Raw genomic sequence first — 19,557 nt, 5'->3', positions numbered from 1 at the left:
GGGCTTCTTTTTGGTTTTTAGTGTCATGTGAGTACCTTTAAGAAATTAGTGTTTATAAATGGGTGTGTATATAAATATCTGTAGTGAGAGTACCTTTAAGAAATGGGTGTTTACCACTGCAGTGATGTCAGAGAGTGGGTGGAGCTGGGCTGTCTGTCAACTTTTTACTTTTGTTTTTGAGCAGGCTGCAGGGTGTGTTTTCGTTGTGTTTTCAGTGTTGGAGCTGAAGCCAGACCAAGCAGATGTACTGCTGTTCTCTCTGCCATCAAAAGACTATCTCTTGATCATTTGGTGAATTCAAAATTATAAATGTTTTCAGTAGTGACTTTAACCTGATGTGCTTCTGATAAAGGTTTTGTTTTTAAGTCGTGTGGATGTACGACTTTAAGGAAAGCTTGAAGATTTACTTAGTGTTGTAGTCTTTGGGGGTTGTATTTGAATTGATGGTTGCTAAGATGTTCACTATGTTTTAAAAAGGTTAACTTGAGTTCATAGAATAAACATTGTATTGCTTTAAAAAATACTTTTCCATTTCTGCTGTACCACACCTGTAGAGTGGGCCGTGTGCTCCCCATACCACAATCTATTAAAAGTTGTGGGTCAGGTGAACTCCATGATACACTTTGGGGTTCTCTAAACCCTGGCCCATAACATTAGTTCTACCCATATGGCTTCATTTGAAGAGTCTTCTCAGATGTCGTCCCTCCTTACTCCTGTAATGGATTCCTGATCAAAATTGCGACACCCCCTCCTCTTTTACCCCCTACCTTTTGTCTCGCCTGAAGATCCTATATCCTGGAATATTGAGCTACCAATCCTGTCCCTCTCTCAACCATGTCTCTAACAGCAATGACATCATCCCCCCATGATTTAATTTGTGCCCTCACTCATCCGCCTTGTTCGTCAGACTCCTCGCATTAGAATAAATACCATCCAATCTTGCCATACTCACTGGTGAGTTAACTGGTTTAGAAATGCCTTCCTAACTCACTTGATGTCTCTTCTTGTGTTAGAATGACCTTATGATGACTTTCTTTCTAACTGTGATGTTCTATCCTTTTTTGACCTCCCTGCAGTTTTTCTCAAGACTGGCTGATTTTTCACCAATCTACATGACATAGATACATCTGTCGATGTCAGTGTTGGTAGGAGTGACCACCACTAAGTCCTTGTGGAGACGCAATCGCATCTTCGCACTTACCACTGTGCTAAATGGGATAGACATTAGGTAGATCTTGCAACTTAAAAATGGTTATCCATGAGGCATTATGGGCCAGCGGCAACAGCAGAATTGTACTCAACCACCTATTCCCCACTCTACCATCACCATCAAGCTGGGGGATCAACTCTGGTTCAATGAAGAGTGCAGGAGGGCATGCCAGAAGCAGTGTTCCTAAAAATGGGGAGGCAATCTGGTGAAACTACAGCGCAGGACAATTTACTAAACAGTGGAAGCAACATGCAATAGACAGAGTTAAATGATCACACAATCAATGGATCGGATCTAAGCTCTGCAGTCCTGTTACATCTAGCCGTGAATGGCAGTGAACAATTAAAATCTAACTGTAAGAGGTTCCACAAATAATCGCATCTTCAATGATGAGTGAGCCTAGCTCATCAATGCAACACAAGGCTGAAGCATTTGCAATCATGTTCAGCCAGAAGTGCCGATTGGATCAATCTCGGCCTCCTCCTGAGGCCCACATAACCATGATTGCCAGGACTCACCAATTTGATTCACTCCCTGCGATATAAAAAATATTGAAGGTATTGGATATTGCAAAACATGGACCCTGACAACATTCCCGTAGTGGTACTGAAGACTTGGGCCTCAGAACTAGTCACGATACTGCTCCTGTGCAGCTACAAAAACTGGCATTTAGAATCCTGTCCACAAAAGCAGAACAATCCAACTCGACCAATGGGGGATACTGCCCCATCAGTTTACGCTTGATGAACAGCAAAGTAATGGAAGGATTCGTCGGAAGTGCTGTCATGGAGCACTTAGGAAAAACCTGCTCGCTGTTGGTCAGTTTGAGTTTTGCCAACGTCCTCATTTCAGTCTCAGTCCAAATATGCAGGTTTGCAGGGGAATGAGCCAATGTAGGATGCTCTTTCAAAGGGTTGGTCCAGATTTGATGGGCCAAATGGCTTCCTTCTGCACTGTAGGGATTCTAAGATTCACTAAAGAGATTCAGAGGGAAGGCAAGAGTGACTGTCCTTGATATCAAGGCAGTATTTGAACAAGTGTGGCAGCCAAACAGCTTCTTCCCTGCTGTTACCAGACTCTTGAATGGCCCTCATAAAGACTGAACTGATCTTATGGACTGAACTGATCTTTCTACGCATCTTCTCAACAGTTGTAGCATTATATACTTCATACTTCACTCGCTGGCTAGGTTTATGTATTTTCATTATGTATTCTCATGTATTTACCGTATGTGCTATGTTTTCATGTTTGGAGCGATCTGCCTGGACTTTACGCAGAACAATACTTTTCACTGTATCTCGGTACACATGACAATAGGTCTAAATCTAATTTAGTCAGGGTACCCTAGCAAAACTTAAGTTAATGAGAATTGGGGTAAAACCCTCAAATGGTTGGAGTAATATCTAGCACAAATGATGGTGACCTTCCTTTCATCTTAAGTGGGGACTTTCACTAATGATTGCACTATGTGCATCACGATCTGTAACCCCTTTGACACTGAAGCAGTCTGCGTTCATCTGCAGCAAGACCTGGACAACCTATAGGCTTGGGCTGGTCAGTGGCAAGTAACATTTAAGACAACCAAATTACCACCTCCAACAAGAGAGAATCTAACCACCTCCCCATGATATTCAATGGCGTTACTATCACAGAATTCCCCACTATCAACATGGGGCGAAGGTTATCATTGGCCAGAAACTGAACTGAAACAGCCATATAAATACTATGGCTGTCAGAGCAGGTCAGAGGCTGGGAATTCTGCAGCAAATAACTTGCCTTGAAACTCCCCAAAGGCGGCACAAGTCAGGAGTTTGACCCTGCAAAATAAAAAACCCTTGTTCTGCCTTTTATAGTCAATAACTTGTCCAAATCCATCATCCCTCATGCTATCCTAAGTTCTGTTGCCATACTATCTCTGGATTAATCAATCTTCAATGTATTTCTTTGCACCAATTTTAAAATACCAGTCCTCATCTACAAATCAATCCATCACCTTGCTCCTTTCCAAATCTGCAACCTCACTAAATCTTAATATTAATTTGTGTGCTTTTCACTTTTCTGATTGCGACTTTCTTGGATTCCTTCGCTTCATTCTACTTTCAGCTACAGAATGCTCAACCCGTTCAGTTCCATTCTCTGGAACACTCATCACTTGTCCCTCTGCCTTGTGACATTTCTTCCCTCATTCAAAAGTCTTCTGAAAATGTATCTCTTCACTAAGGTCTTCGGCTATCTCATTGATGTTGATCCTCATTTCTCAGCTTGCAGCCATTTCCTTCTCCGAGATGTATTATTATGTTGAAGAGACTTACATAAAGGCAATGTATAGTTGTTCGATAAAATGTAGCAACCCTTCATTTAAAAAATATTAGCTCAAGTAGTTTCTCTCATCAGTTATCAGTTCAGATTACATTCTGAATTGATCGGAAATTCCAAGAAATGGATGGCTTTTTAATGAAAATGGTTCCTGGTGAGTACAAATGCTTAATAACACTTGGGGAAGAAAAATTCTTGCACCATGCAAGTAACATATGAAATTAGTTAACAGCAGGAGTGAACATTTATTATTCATGCTTTAACACTTACTTCTTGATACATGTGGATTCATTAAAATCGCTTTCATCCCTACAAAGAAAATCCTCTGATTAGGTGGAATTTGGCACTTTTATGAACCATTTATCACATATGACACAAAAAAAACAGATGGTTCACACCAACAGGTGATTTTCACTGTTTATGAATGTAGAAAATTAAAAAAGCTATTCAGTTGTCAAGTCTCATCTTCCATAGATCATGCACAACATACCCCATCATCGGTTTACATCTACGTAAACTATGTCTATCCCTGTACTTTAATGATTTGGTCATCCCATTCCCCAAATCCAAATGAAAACGAGTCCAGCTCTGTTATTCTGGCTTTATAATTTCCAGAATTATCTCAGACCAATCATCTAAAGTTCAGCAATATTCTTTGGAAGATAGAGTGGCTAAAATGATGCAATATTTCAAATGGAGTGCCCCCCATTCCCCCAGTGATTTAGAAAAGATGACAGTTGACTTTCATGAGTCAAATTGCGAAGTGTGTTTGGTTAACTACACATTCACTGAAAATGTCAATACTTTTGAAATAAATCACACACATACAGGTCCTGCCCCTTTACTGTCATTGCTTAGCTTGCAAACACCTTGCAATTCATTGCAACAGTTAAAGCAGATTGACTTTGACTTAGATGTCCACACAGCAGCAAAGTCCTGATGGCAGAAAACAGCCTGGGTGAATCTGTATGCAAGGTCATTCACATCAGAACAGAGGAGCTGCAGTGCAGGTATATTACTTATATTATTTAACTGCACAATTTTGTAGTTTCCCGTTTAGTTTGTTGATGCTAATATTGCAATTATAAATAAAGGAGTTCCTTGTGCTTGATGCCAAATCTTTTGTGGAAAACTAATTCAATTTAGGTCATCACCTACCATCTAAAACAACTGTTTAATTTGTTCATAACATTAAGATACTGAGGATAACAATTAATGATGCAAGGCACCAAGACTATGGGGGAAGGTTCTCTACACAGTTCAGGAAATGTCTCTTCCTGTCTCTGCTGTGCCCAGGCAACCTGAATGCGTGTTTTCTCTTTGGCTGCCATCCCACTCTTGCACTATTCTCCCAGGTCTCCTCTCATGTCATTTTTCTCTCTCACTTAATTTACTCCCCCAACCCAACCACAATCAACTGCTATTTCTCAATCTTCCTACTACCCTGCCACTGTCCAAGGCTTAACACGCACAGCTCTGTGCCTCTCAGCATTAACTGAAGGGCTCATCGAGGCATCTGTCTTGCCCTCATTAAGGAACAACCCTAACGTCCCTTCCTCTTCCTTTGCTGATCTTTCTGTAAATCTCTGGTAATTTTTCCAACTGCCATTCCTGCCCAGACACCACATCTACCAGTGCCTCCTGTTGTATAAAAGTCCAGCATAGAAAGGGTTAACATGGGTCTTGCTATAGTACCGGCCACACTCATGTAAAAGAACACATATCCGAGTCTAGAGGGCAGTCTTGTACTGGACAGAGACATGTAGAGAGGTAAGCATGGAGACAGCTCCTAACGTTGTACATATATACAGAATAGGGTCTTAGTTATGAATAATTAATAAATACTGTTAAACTATGCAAGGCTTAGAACGTCTGCCGAACTACATACATCCTACATTCCCCCCTGAATTCTTACAACAGGCAGACAATCATTACTTATCGTCATATTTCTCTCCAGAACGCTCATTCTCTTGTGAACAAGGCTTTGTCCATCCATAATTATATTGTTTGATTGCACTGAACATCCTAGCTCATGGATGAGTTCATCTTATTCTATGACGCAGCCTTTCCAATTAGTTATACTTTCTACCACCTGCCTCGCCCAAACGCCCAGGTTTGACCCTCATCAGCAAATCATTCATTGGGTCTCTTCATTCTATCCCTTTGGTAATTTGTCATCCTGCTTTGTCATTTTATTGTACGGCTCTCGCTCATTCTTTATTTCCATCCATGCCCTTCATTTCTCCCTTTTCAGTGAGTGATTCTAGGTCTTCCATGTCACAATTTCATTTTTAAAAATTCAACATTGTCAAGACCAACATTTACTGCCCACCCATAACTGCCCATGAGAAAGTGCTGGCAAGCCCTTCATCTCTCTCCTCTGTAGTAAACCTACTCTCCCGAGACCACTTTTTTCCATATAAATACATTGCATTCTCATGGTCCCCCTAATCTTGTCTTTACTATAGCTGTTCTATTCACAAGAGTACAAATGATACACAGCACTGACACAGGCCATTTGATACACCAATCCATGCAGGCATTACAGCTCCACTCTAGCCTCTTCCCATTTTCCACCTCTAAATTTAAAATCTGAACTTTGTAAAAATCATTCTCATAGCTCTGCCCACTAAGAGTGTAAGACACACAGGCAACAAAAAATTTGTAACAGATAAAAAAACTTCCATGAAACAGTTAACCTACAAGCAGTCTTTGGCAAAATGTGAATTCTAATCTAAAATTCATAAACGTGTGCGCCCTTGGGGGGGAAATGAACATTGCAATATCCCATGACAATTGCCATTGGCAAATATCTAGGGCTTAATCAAATTGAATTTAGCAAGTAGTCTAATCAATTAAACAATCAAGTACTTTTAGATATATTAGAGAAATGAGGAACTGTGGTGCAGTTCAGTCACTGTGCATCTCTATTTCTGAGAACTAGGTTCAAGTTATGTTGTTGGAAACTGGGTTCAAAGCATGTCTTTATTATAAGCCTCCTCTTTAAAGTAGTTGTCGAGGTTCTTTGACACATGAATCAGGTCATGGATCTCCGGTATTCATGGATTCAAAGCCCCAAAGTTGTTCGTTCAGCCAAGTCTTGAAACTTCAATGCAGAAAAAGTGTTATTTGAGATTGACATTGCCACCATGTAACAAGTACTGTAAGGTGAACTTTACTTTGCATCTGACTGTGCTATACTTGCCTGGGAATGCCTGATGCTGACACAGAGCCAAAAGTGATAACTTTTCATTTCTGAGTATTAACAACCATACACATTAATATTTAAAAAAATCTTTGGAATGCTGTGCCTCTCAACATGTATGCATTCAGGAGCTTGTAATGAATTTATGGCATATTGTGTTTAAGTCAATTTAAACTATGAAATCTTATCCTTAGCTCTGTCCAAGTTTTAAATTCTAATGAATATACATCAGTTGGTCATGTAATAAATTTGCTACCATAACAATAGCCCTACAAGCAAATTTGACCAACCAATCAGGTACAGAACGAACTGCACGAGGTGCATAATCTTCGGTCAAACATTATTGATTCTTGCCGTTCTATATTATTTTAAGTCAATTACTAACATTTACAACTATCCTGATGATAACAAGTAGTGCGAAGAAAGGCTTTGAAACACATTGATTTGTTTGTCAGGAATTAACTGCATGAAGACAGCATGAAATTCAAATATTATCTCCTCTGTACCATGCCTGTGAAAGGAGGGACAGTGAAATTTACACAAACACACACACAAAGGCACAGTTTATGTAGTATGAGATGCCTTAAATAGAGAAACAAGTAGATACCTACTTTCTGCAGCTAGCAGTCCTAGTATGTGGGCAGCATTTGGATAAACAACAAACATTGAGTTTTTTTTCAAAAGTAATACACAAGACGGCAGTTGTGAATGAATTCTCTGATCCATTTGGAACTGAAAAGGGAGTGATGTATTTAAAAATAATAATTTCATAGTTACAGTCATCACTAGTCAATCAGTGACTGTTTTAGCTCAGTGTTGCCCAATACAGTAGCCATTAGTCACATACGGCCAAATCAAAATCTATAAACAGATAATTGCTTTTCAGATTACTGTAGTAGATTTAAAATAATAGACACCACTCTTGGGCATGAAACTTTAATACTTACATGGTGTACATGTGTGCACTTTAGTCTTTTTGTACATTTGCCGGTAAAATGGTAAGATTAAAAGCAGGATCAATGAATGAAAAAAATATTATACATACTTCCTTGGTTACTGAATGATGGAGATGTTTAACAATAATAATAACAATAATAATAATCGCTTATTGTCACAAGTAGGCTTCAATGAAGTTACTGTGAAAAGCCCTAGTCGCCACGGTAGCATTGTGGGTAGCACAATTGCTTCACAGCTCCAGGGTTCCAGGTTCGATCCGGCTTGGGTCACTGTCTGTGCGGAGTCTGCACATCCTCCCGTGTGTGCGTGGGTTTCCTCCGGGTGCTCCGGTTTCCTCCCACAGTCCAAAGATGTGCAGGTTAGGTGGATTGGCCATGATAAATTGCCCATAGTGTTGGGTGGGGTTACTGGGTTATGGGGATAGGGTGGAGGTGTTGACCTTGGGTAGGGTGCTCTTTCCAAGAGCCGGTGCAGACTCGATGGGTCGAATGGCTTCCTTCTGCACTGTAAATTCTATGATAATTCCGGCACCTGTTCGGGGGGGCTGGAAAGGGAATTGAGCTTGCACTGCTTGTCTTGTTCTGCATGACAAGCCAGCTGCCTTAGCCCAATGTGCTAAACCAGCCCCGTGGTTTATTAATAAATTAAATTTATTAATTAAATATACACACACGCAGCCCATTTACTTGCACTGTTTGAGTAAATGTAAGGCATTTCCACTAAAATTAATACAGTATATGTGTAAAATGGTATCACCACAGCCACACCTGCAACCACTCAAACTTTGATCAGATAGCATTGTTTAGATTAATTTTGTGTGAATATGACTTCAGTTGTGTTAACCAAGCTGCTAATTGATCAGCTGCAAGAATACAAGGTAATGGATGAGTAGAAAATTAACTCCATAATTTCCCTATGAAAACAAATAAAACAAAAGGCAATCTTGCTAATCCCCCCCCCCCCCCCCCCCCCAACAAAAATGCATTAAAAAAAAACTTCAAGACTTCAATCCTAAATTTAGGGGACTCTTTACTAAATGTATTGTTCACAAAACAGCGATTATTTGTGAACATCCATTGTTCAAATGTTACCAAAGTGTTGGTGGAAAATGTACTGTGCAACACTGAATATCTACCTTGATGTCAAGATTGGTATCAGTGATAATAAACTCACTCATCAAATCAGATGTGGTATATTGAATGAAATAAAGGAAGAAATAAGCAGTTAAAACTTCAGGAATAGTCAAATTAAGTCATATTACCCATGAACATTTCTTTTAACTATCATAATAGTGTTACTATTGCATCACAATTTTAAAGCAGCTAATTTTAATGGTTACAACGGAGAGAATATAGAAACACCAATTTACCAGCAAAGGACTTTGTTATTGAATGGATCAGATATAAAGTAAATATTAGTATATGTTTGGGGATGGTCAATCAACAATAGTACCATTGGGACACTTCTGCAAATTATGAATCATTTGGGGCAGCACGGTGGCACAGTGGTTAGCATTGCTGCCTCACAGCGCTAGGGACCCGGGTTCAATTACAACCTTGTCACTGGCAATGCAGACCAAGTAAACTTAGTGCATTGCTGCATAAAATTAAACAGTATGTGCTCAGGAAGTAAAATAGTGATAACCGTCTAATTATAGATTACCAGATGCAGAGCACTAACCACACACGCAAGAGTGTGTGCCAGTGAATACTTAAATTTGTATCAACAATTTCAAATGAGGGCAAGTTTGAAATTTCGCACCTTTTATTTGCAAATTTAAATGCAAGTTTTAAATACCATGAGAACATTAAAAGTCAGTGCCAGATGGCGCAACATAAGGATGAGACACGGGTGCAGGGGTTGGAAAGTGCGAGGGTGGGTCCAGAGGATGGACAGTACAGAGAGTGCAAGAGTGGGTGTGGATTGGAGGAGCGAGGCAGGTGGAGGATGAGAGGGCCGGTGGAGGTGGCAAGGGCCGGTGGAGGTGGCAAGGGCCGGTGGAGGTGGCAAGGGCGGGTGGAGGAGGCAAGGGCGGGTGGAGGAGGCAAGGGCGGGTGGAGGAGGCAAGGGCGGGTGGAGGAGGCAAGGGCAGGTGGAGTTGGCAAGGGCGAGTGGAGTTGGCAAGGGCAGGTGGAGTTGGCAAGAGAAAGTGGCACGAGGCAGCAAAGGCATGTGTGGGAGCGGAAGGTGCAAGGTGGGCGGGTGGAAGGTGTGAGGCGGGTGGGCAGAAGGCACAAGACGGGTAGGCAGAAGGCGTGAGACAGGTGGGCAGAGGGTGTGAGACGGGTGGGCAGAGGGCGTGAGGCGGGTGGGCAGAGGGCGTGAGGCGGGTGGGCAGAGGGCGTGAGACGGGTGGGCAGAGGGCGTGAGACGGGTGGGCAGAGGGCGTGAGACGGGTGGGCAGAGGGCGTGAGACAGGTGGGTAGAGGGCGTGAGACGGTGGGCAGAGGGCGTGAGACGGGTGGGCAGAGGGCGTGAGACGGGTGGGCAGAGGGCGTGAGACGGGTGGGCAGAGGGCGTGAGACGGGTGGGCAGAGGGCGTGAGACGGGTGGGCAGAGATCACGAGGGGGCGAGGATGGGCGGAACAGGTGAGGGTGACCGGCATGAGCTGGAAAGGACATGTGGGGGGTAGAGGGTGCGAGGCAGGTGTGGATGGGCGTGGGGGGAGGGGGGGTGCGGAAGAGGACACGAGTCGGCGAGAGCAGGGCGATAGAACATGAGTCATCAACGGACGGTGCTGGATGGGGGGGAAAAGAGAGGACATGTGGATTGTGGGCAGCACGGTACCATAGTGGTTAGCGTAAATGCTTCACAGCTCCAGGGTCCCAGGTTCGATTCCCGGCTGGGTCACTGTCTGTGCGGAGTCTGCACGTCCTCCCCGTGTGTGCGTGGGTTTCCTCCGGGTGTTCCGGTTTCCTCCCACAGTCCAAAGATGTGCGGGTTAGGTGGATTGGCCATGCTAAATTGCCCGTAGTGTCCTAAAAAGTAAGGTTAAGGGGGGGTTGTTGGGTTACTGGTATAGGGTGGATACGTGGGTTTGAGTAGGGTTATCATTGCTCGGCACAACATCGAGGGCCGAAGGGCCTGTTCTGTGCTGTTCTATGTGTTGGCGAGGGCGGGTGTTGGGGTGGGGGAAGATGACGTGAGTCAGCGAGGGCAGGGGAGAGGACACGAGTTGGCGAGGGCAGGGGGAGAGGACACGAGTCGACGAGGGCAGGGGGAGAGGACACGAGTCGACGAGGGCAGGGGGAGAGGACACGAGTCGGCGAGGGCAGGGAAAGAGGACACGAGTCGGCGAGGACAGGGGGGAGAGGTCATGAGTCAGCGAGGGAAGGGGGAGAGGACACGAGTCGGCGGTGTAGCCACCTGGGGTTGCCACGTCCCGATTACAAAACGGACACTTGCAGAGAATGAAGGGAAAATTGGACAATGCTAAGAAAGCAAGCAGGTGCAAGGTCTGTCTGTGGATTGGAGTTTTCAGCTCCCAGACAACACCGATACTGCAAAGCCATTTGCATATTAATGAGCTATCTCCGGGGACAAAAGAGAAACATTTAAGCAAACGATACCAAAGCAGCCACCCCGGCGCCAGAGGAGACTAAAACAAAAGCAGGCCAACGGTCACCTAGGGCCCACCCAGTGATCAGGCAGCCACCCCTTTATTGGAGAGAATCAATACCGATGATTAGGACATGATCCAATTAATTGGGGCCAAGTTCAAGGCCCACTCAAAAGCGCGCGAAGCCCCTTTGGGGTATAAAGGAAGCCCCCAAGCAAGAATCGTCCTTCTTGGCCTTGGCTCTCAGCAGCGAGAGGCCTGCCTAGCAGCTGCACCAGACAAGTAAGTCCAAAGTCAACGCACGCTACGAGATAGACGCTCCTAGCTACTATTCTATACAAGTTCGAGGCCAGCAGCCTCAGAACCGGACAACGGCCATTGTTCCTCTGACTGAGTGGGCACCCGAAGCTAAGTATAGGCTTTTAGTAGTAGTGATAGTTTAGTAGAGTTAGTAGAGTTTGTGCACGAGTATAATTGACTGTGTGTAAATAAATGAGTATTGATTTTGAACTTACTAACTGGTGTATCGAGTCTTTGATCAGTATACGGATTTGAACCTTGTGGCGGTATCGGAAAGATACCTGGCGACTCTTGAGTAAGCATAATTAGAATTAAGGACGGCGACCATGTTAACCGCCATAAACAGAGCCAATTAAGGAGAGAGCATAACGAGCAACAGCGGGAGAGGACACGAGTCGGCCAGGGCAGGGGGAAGAGGACAAGAGTCGGTGAAGTCAGGAGAAGAGGACATGAGTCGGCGAGGGCAGGGGGAGAGGACATGAGTCGGCGAGGGCAGGGAGAGAGGACATGAGTCGGCGAGGGCAGGGAGAGAGGACATGAGTCGGCGAGGGCAGGGAGAGAGGACATGAGTCGGCGAGGGCAGGGGGAGAGGATACGAGTCGGTGTTGGCAGGGGAGAGGTCACGAGTGGGCGAGGACAGGGGGAGAGGACACGAGACGGCGAGGGCAAGGGGAGAGGACACGAGTCGGTGAGGGCAGCGGGAGTGGACATGAGTCAGCGAGGGCGGGGGGGAGAGGACACGAGTCGGCGAGGACAAGGGGAGAGGACACGAGTCGGCGAGGGCAAGGGGAGAGGACACGAGTCGGCGAGGGCAAGGGGAGAGGACACGAGTCGGTGAGGGCAGCGGGAGTGGACATGAGTCGGCGAGGGCGGGGGGGAGAGGACACGAGTGGGCGAGGGCGGGGGGAGAGGACACGAGTGGGCGAGGGCGGGGGGAGAGGACACGAATCGGCGAGGGCGGGGGGTGAGGACACAAGTCGGCGAGGGCAGGTGCAGGAGGAGAGGATATGAGTTGGCAAAGGCGAGAGCTGTTGCAAAGGACATGAGGAGGCTAGGGCGATTGGATGCTTGGAGGACATGAGGTAGCAAAGATGGGTGAAGGAGCACATGAGGTTGCAAGGGCAAGGATGGGAGTGGGGATGGATGACATGAGGCGGTGAGGACATGAGGCGGTGAGGACATGAGGCGGCAAGGGCAATGGCATGGGCCAGGGTGGGTGAAGGCGGGGGGGGGGTGGGGGGGGTGGGGGGCCAAGGCGGCGAAGGACTGAAGCGCTGTGTATGGTAGACTGAGGTGGCGAGTGTGATGGACTAAGGCGGTGAGCGCCGAGGGTGCACGTGAGCACAGAGGATGTGCGGGCAGGTGCAGAGTGAGCAAGGGTGAGGGGTGAGGGGGCGGGCGTGTGGCAGTGGTGGGCGTGAGGCAGAGGGAATACATGAGTGAGAGGGCGTGCACAGGTGTATCATGAATGAATTGGTGAAAGAGTTATTGGGTTAGTTAATTGGATGTGAGAGTGGATGGTTAGTTGGGTTGGGAGGTTGGTGGTGGGAAGAATAATTTGTGGCGCTCGGTGCTGTGCTGGTTAATCACCGATTTAGACCAGCTATTAAACTGTAACATTTCTAGGGTAGGTGTGCAGGTAAGTCCCCCGTATTACCCAGGTCTCTGACCTCTCCATCGCACAGGGTCCCAGACTGCAGAAATCAGCCGTTGGAATTTGAAACTTCAGGGGCAATTTCCAGACGTGCGCGTCAGGACCTCCATGGAATTCTGATGACCATCTCCCAACTTGTGTCCCACATTTGACGATTGGAGACCGGAAGATTTGGGACGTGCGTTTAATAAATGTAAAATATACTTTTGTTGTAGAGCTTCAGTATTTTTCTCCATTAAGATTATATAGGGATCAGCTATAATATCTGGATTCTCTAGGGTGGATAAAAATTACCTGAGGAGGTGGGATCTTCAGAGAAATCAGGCAGCTCTTCAGGAGGGTCTCCATAGAAAGAATTGAACTTGTGGCTTGATACTGCTGCTAGCACTGCCCCCTGAAATAAATTAAATGAAAAATCTGTAACTTTATTGGGCAGTTACATTGAAATGACATCCTGAACCACGAAATAACATGATTGATTGAATAGTCACACCTTCAACCTCAATATCTTGGTTGATTTAAAAAAGAAGAAAGCTAAGCATTCAATCAATTGGCCACAAGAGCAGCATCATTGTAATCCTTTGTTAAATCAAAAAATAAAAAGATTGATCTGACAGATAATAATGTTACGTTTTGGAGTAGTTACGGAGGTATCCATATCACAACATTCTAAATTAGGATACAAACATAATGAAAAACCAACTGGAACACCCGTATAAAGCACACATCATGCATATACTCAACTTCAGATTTCACTTAATAGTTTGTACCATAGTTGCAGCTGCAAGTCAATATAATTACCAACAGAAAAAACGTTTTGTTAAAGTAAGATTTTTTTTCCTCTGTGTGCATTCAGAACTCAGCAGGAAAACAATCTCATTTATCTCATTGATAATTTAATTTTGGCTTGTGATGAAACAGACCCTGGTGCATTGAAGTCCATCATTGATTTTTAATCAATTACCTAGATATTTTAAGTGAGAAATACGTGTGGGTCTTCCTTTTTCTCTCAATGTCATTAACAAAGAAATATTTTTAGTGAAATTTACAAGATAGCATTTTATACTATATAATGGAAATGATCCTCCGAAGGCTTATGGAAGATTATACATACAACATACAAATTCAGAGCAGGAGTCAGTGATTTGGCCCCTTGAGCCTATGCCACCATTCAATAAGATCATGGTCCATCGGATTGTGGCCTCATGACACTATTCAGTCTACTCTTGAAATCGGGTAATAATTTCAAGCACGTCGTTCCACTATCCAAATAAACAGTTGAATAATAAGCATAAGTTTTATATTCAGAACTAATTCAAATTAAGAACACTATAATTGATCAGTGCCGATGAGAAAGGACATACCCAGAGATGATGGAAGAGTCCGGAGCATTACCCATGCAGTGTCTTTGAAACTTTTTTTCCCGGGACCCACTTTTACCAACCGCCCGACGTTCGGACCCATGCCATCCACCATTTTCACTTATCTTTAATGTGACAGGTGAGCCTGCGTGATCATCACGATCTCACTTGCTTTGTCATTTAGTTACATTTCTGCTAAGGACTTCAGCTGATGATTTAAGTTCTTGTTGCATCCTTTGAAAAAAATCAAGCGGAGTCCTCGAACAAGCCATGCTTAGTCTTCAAATGCCTTTGAAGTTTTGAGGGTTTTAAACTTCCTTTTGCCAGTACTTCACTGCATATAACACACATGGGCTTTGCACCCTGATTTGTACTGGCATCATTAACAAAGCCATATGTCAGGAAATCATCTATAATCTGCTTTGTCCTGATTTCAGCTTCTTCTTAATGGACTGTTCACCAGATGCCCTGGAGCTCATACCAACACTGCTTTGTCCTGCTGTGGGCTCTCCTGTGCAGCTCTCTCCAATAGATTTAGTTGTGAGATCCCAGCCTGTTTATGTATCTGGCCCACGTTCCTTATCAGGAAATGATCCATTTTCAATTTTTCACAGTCCTGTTGCCTTACTTGCTGTCAGCAACAAAATGGAGGAATCTCTCATCCGTGATTTCATGCACAAAGCACAGGCATACAGGGCATGTGGGGTCAGTGTACATGCCGGGCATGTGACCTGCTCTACGCAGCCACTTCTGACTGGAAGACTCCATTGTTTTAAAAACAAAAAAATTTGGTAATGGGACAGCTTGGTTGAAGAATGGAAAACACATGTGGTGAGAGGGTATCAAGATTCCATTCCGAGTAGAGACAACATGCATGTTGGGTACCCCAAGGAAGGAGTAGGGAGTTAAGGTTATGTAAAAACAGTGCACATTAATGCACTGTCTATTGCTCATTTGTTACTTTTACTAAGCCTGCTCCGTATTTCATAGCCTATCAGCAGACTTGTAATGTTATTTCTTTCACTTTTCAAAGTCTAGGCACTCTCACAATGTCTTGTGCATATCCAGTGAGATAAATACAGTAACCAGGTGTTCACGTTAGTATTCCAGCAATAACACATTCCCAAAATGGCCAAGGCCATAGATTTGTACTGGATAGAACCTATTGTTTTTACAGAACCTTGAGGTTCTGCACATCAACACGCACAACAGCCTTAACTGTTGAAAGTCCAGATATAACAAGTAGCATACATCAGTATAGTGGACATGCTCATGAACACATGCTGCAAGAACTCCACATAACAGTCTTGGGGTAATATTCAACCAAACCCACACCTTCCCTCTGCCTTGCTATGCCACCCTGCGACCAATCCCACGTTTCATTACAGTGGCACAGTGGTTAGCCCCACTGCCTTACAGCACCAGAGAACCGGGTTCAATTCCAGCCTTGTGTGACTGTGTGGAGTTTGCACATTTTACCTGTATCTGTGTGAGTTTCCACTGGCTGCTCTAGTTTCCTCCCACAGTCCAAAAGATGTACAGGTTAGGTGGATTGGCCATGCTAAAATTGCCCCATAATGTCTAAAGATGTACATGCTAAAAGGGCAGCACGGTGGCGCAGTGGTTAGCACTGCTGCCTCACAGCACCAAGGACACGGGTTCGACCCCGTCCCTGGGTCACTGTCCATGTAGAGTCTGCACATTCTCCCAGTGTCTGCGTGGGTCTTACTCCTACAACCCACAAAAATGAGTTTGGCTGGTGCTGACACGATGGGCCGAAAGGCCTCCTTCTGCACTGTAAATTCTATGATTGTAAATTTTATGTGCAGGGTAGATGAATTGGTCATGCTAAATTGCCGCTTTATTGGAAAAAAATAATTGTGTACTCTAAATTTATTTGAAAAAAGATGTACAGGTTAAGTGGGGTTGTGGGATGGGGTGGAGGAGTGGACCTGGGTGGAGTGCTCTTCCACTGGGTCAGTGCAGACTCCATGTGCCAAATTGCCTCCTTTAGCACTGTGGAAATTCTATGGATATCAAGACAGTCTTGACTGGAATACGAGAATAAATCATATTTGTAATTGGACTAAAACACTATTTAAAATTTAAACACCATAAAAGCTTAAATTAATAATCATGCATCAGTCCTTGCAATATTATAATTTTGCCTTCATTTTGTCAACGGTATACTTTTAGAAACAGAACAATGTTGAAACACATCCTGTCATATGAGCTGTTTCTATTTTTTGGAAAATCAGCTGTGTGACATGTGCACAATGAGTAACAAAATATTAAAGCTGAATTTGCAATATCCTGAGCTCATGGAGCCTGGGGGAGGGCTGTAAATAAACCTGCAGCCGAGCAAATGTTTCTGCAATATCCAGTGTTCTCACAATTCTTTTAAGGATTTATTTTCTGTGAAGGACTTGAATTTTATTAAGCTTCTGCAACAAGTATAAAAAGTCAACAATAATGACATCAGGTTCACACCTACATGCAATCCATAATTGCACAGGATTGCACAGAAAATATTCACAAGGATAAATACAGGCAAACAATTAAATCAAAACAACACAGAAGTAATTTCTACTCCTTGTAATTTTCATATTTTTGCCTTATGTATCTGATATTTTCTAACTCCGCTTATTGTCTCCTACATTTTTCATCTCCTTTGTTGCAGATGTAGCTGAAAAGATGCAACCTAGGGACAATATGGCACAAGTTACCAAAAAGTAAGTAGTAATTGTATAAAGGAATGGTTGGTTGGCGGGGGGGGGGGGGGGGGGGGGGGGGGTTTGTGTCACATGATGTGAGCGTGGGAGCGGCTGTGATTTCACGCACGAGTTCTGGCCCCACTCGTCTTTTAATCCTTTATTTTATCCCAGTGCATATTCCATAATTATCTTTTTTGGGGATATATGTCCTGCACTATGCCGCTGGGTGGATCCTGGTCGGAGTTTAGTGATGAAGGATCGAGCTGAATCAGAGAGAATTCTCGCTTGATTGAGGCGTATGGAGATGGTTGAAGTGGGTTCTGGCTTGCAATGCTGGTGAGCGGGCCTACAATGCTGTTCGCATTGGGATGATGGTCGCCATTGCGAACGATGTTTTGGATGATGGTCTCGGTTCTATGATGGTAAATTGCCAGGAAAAAAAAAAAGAGTATAATGTGGGAAAATGTGAAATAGTTCATTTTGTAAGGGGGAACAAAATAACAGTATTATTTAAATTGATAACAACTGCAGAAAGCTTCAACACAAAAGGGACTTCGGGGGTACTTGTGCATGAAACACAGAACGCTAGCACACAGGTGCAGCATGTAATCAGGAAGGCAAATTGAATGTTGACCCTCATTTCAAGGGAGTTGAAGTATAAGAGTCGTGAAGACTTGCTGCAACTGTATAAGGTACTGGTGAGACCACATCTGGAGTTGGTGTAACAGGTGCAACAGGTGATTAAGAAAGTGAATGGAATTTTGTCCTTCATTGCCAGAGGGATGGAGTTTAAGACTAGGGACGTTATGCTGCAATTGTATAAGGTGCTAATGAGGCCACGCCTGGAGTATTGTGTTCAGTTTTGGTCTCCTTACCTGAGAAAGGACGTACTGGTGCTGGAGGGTGTGCAGAGGGGATTCACTAGCTTAATCAAAGAGCTGAAGGGGTTGGATTACGAGGAGCGGTTGAGTAGACTGGGACTGTACTTGTTGGAATTTAGAAGGATGAGGGGGGGATCTTATAGAAACATATAAAATTATGAAGGGAATAGATAGGATAGATGCGGGCAGGTTGTTTCCACTGGCGGGTGAAAGCAGAACTAGGGGGCATAGCCTCAAAATAAGGGGAAGTAGATTTAGGACTGAGTTTAGGAGGAACTTCTTCACCCAAAGGGTTGTGAATCTATGGAATTCCTTGCCCAGTGAAGCAGTTGAGGCTCCTTTATTAAATGTTTTTAAGATAAAGTTAGATAGCTTTTTGAAGAATAAAGGGATTAAGGGTTATGGTGTTCGGGCCGGAAAGTGGAGCTGAGTCCACAAAAGATCAGCCATGATCTCATTGAATGGCGGAGCAGACTCGAGGGGCCATATGGCCTACTCCTGCTCCTAGTTTTTATGTACTGAGAGAAGTTTTGGTTCCCTTATTGCAGTAAACCTATTATTTCATTGGAGCCGGTTCAGAGAATGTTCACTATGATGGTCCTTGGTATGGAGGGATTGTCTTATGACCAAAGTTAAACAGGTTGGGACTCGACTCATTGGAATCTAGAAGAATGAGGAGTGATCTCATCGAAACATACAGGATTTTGAAGGGGTTTAACAAGGTAAATGGTGAGAGGATGTTTACCCTCATGGGACCAGAAGGCATGGTCTCAGAATAAAGAGGTGCCAATTTAAGATTGGGATGAGGGCAAGTTCTTGTCTCAGATGATTGTGAGCCTTAGGAACTTCATGCCACAGAGAGCTGTGGGGGCAGAGTCCTGTGTATATCTAAGGCTGACGTAGATAGAATCTTGATCAATAAGGGAATCAAGGGTGACGGGGAAAGGATAGGAAAGATGCCATGAGGAATGTGAGATCAACCTTAACCCTATTGAATGGTGGAGCAGGCTCGAAGGGCCGAACGACCTACTCCTGTTCCTATTTCCTATGATCTTAAGTGCTGTGATTGACATTTTGTTGCTCCCTTATGCTTGGGACGTCCCTTCTTGAAGGCACTCATTAGCGATATCCTGAGAATCTGAGTTTTTTGATGTGCTTGATTATCCTTGGTTTATTGACTTCTTAGAGCATGAGGGCGTGGGATTGAGCTGCGTCCTGTACTGTGGTTGATATCCCGTTGCTCCTCCTTATAGGTGGGACGCCCCCTTTTCTAAACAAGCAGCTTGTGTTGAGTTGTGTGGTCTATGCAAATCATTCTTTTAGAACTGGGGTTTGCGCATATTTTCTTTATATTTATTTGGCAGGGGTTTTGAATCCGTGATTGGCTCCTACAGACGTA

General features: G+C 44.1%; 1 protein-coding gene across 16 annotated transcripts in view; it reads right to left on the bottom strand.

Moving 5' to 3' along the window:
• caska (calcium/calmodulin-dependent serine protein kinase a) overlaps positions 1–19,557 on the bottom strand; it is a 740,678-nt gene that overhangs the window by 279,609 nt on the left and 441,512 nt on the right. For 11 of the 16 annotated variants that reach the window (XM_038802093.1, XM_038802098.1, XM_038802088.1 and 8 more), the window contains exons 10-11: positions 13,497–13,596; positions 7,343–7,360 (exon numbers count right to left, since the gene is read on the bottom strand). In XM_038802093.1, the coding sequence (XP_038658021.1) occupies positions 7,343–7,360; positions 13,497–13,596 (118 nt within the window). The remainder of the gene's footprint in view (positions 1–7,342; positions 7,361–13,496; positions 13,597–19,557) is intronic. The other 5 variants (XM_038802090.1, XM_038802095.1, XM_038802103.1 and 2 more) reach the window with 1 other exon arrangement.

The sequence above is a fragment of the Scyliorhinus canicula genome, chromosome 7 (assembly GCF_902713615.1).
Source record: "Scyliorhinus canicula chromosome 7, sScyCan1.1, whole genome shotgun sequence".
Lineage (NCBI taxonomy): Eukaryota > Metazoa > Chordata > Chondrichthyes > Carcharhiniformes > Scyliorhinidae > Scyliorhinus > Scyliorhinus canicula.
Note: the sequence above shows the minus strand (reverse complement) of the source record. Positions and strands in the feature narration are given on the sequence as shown.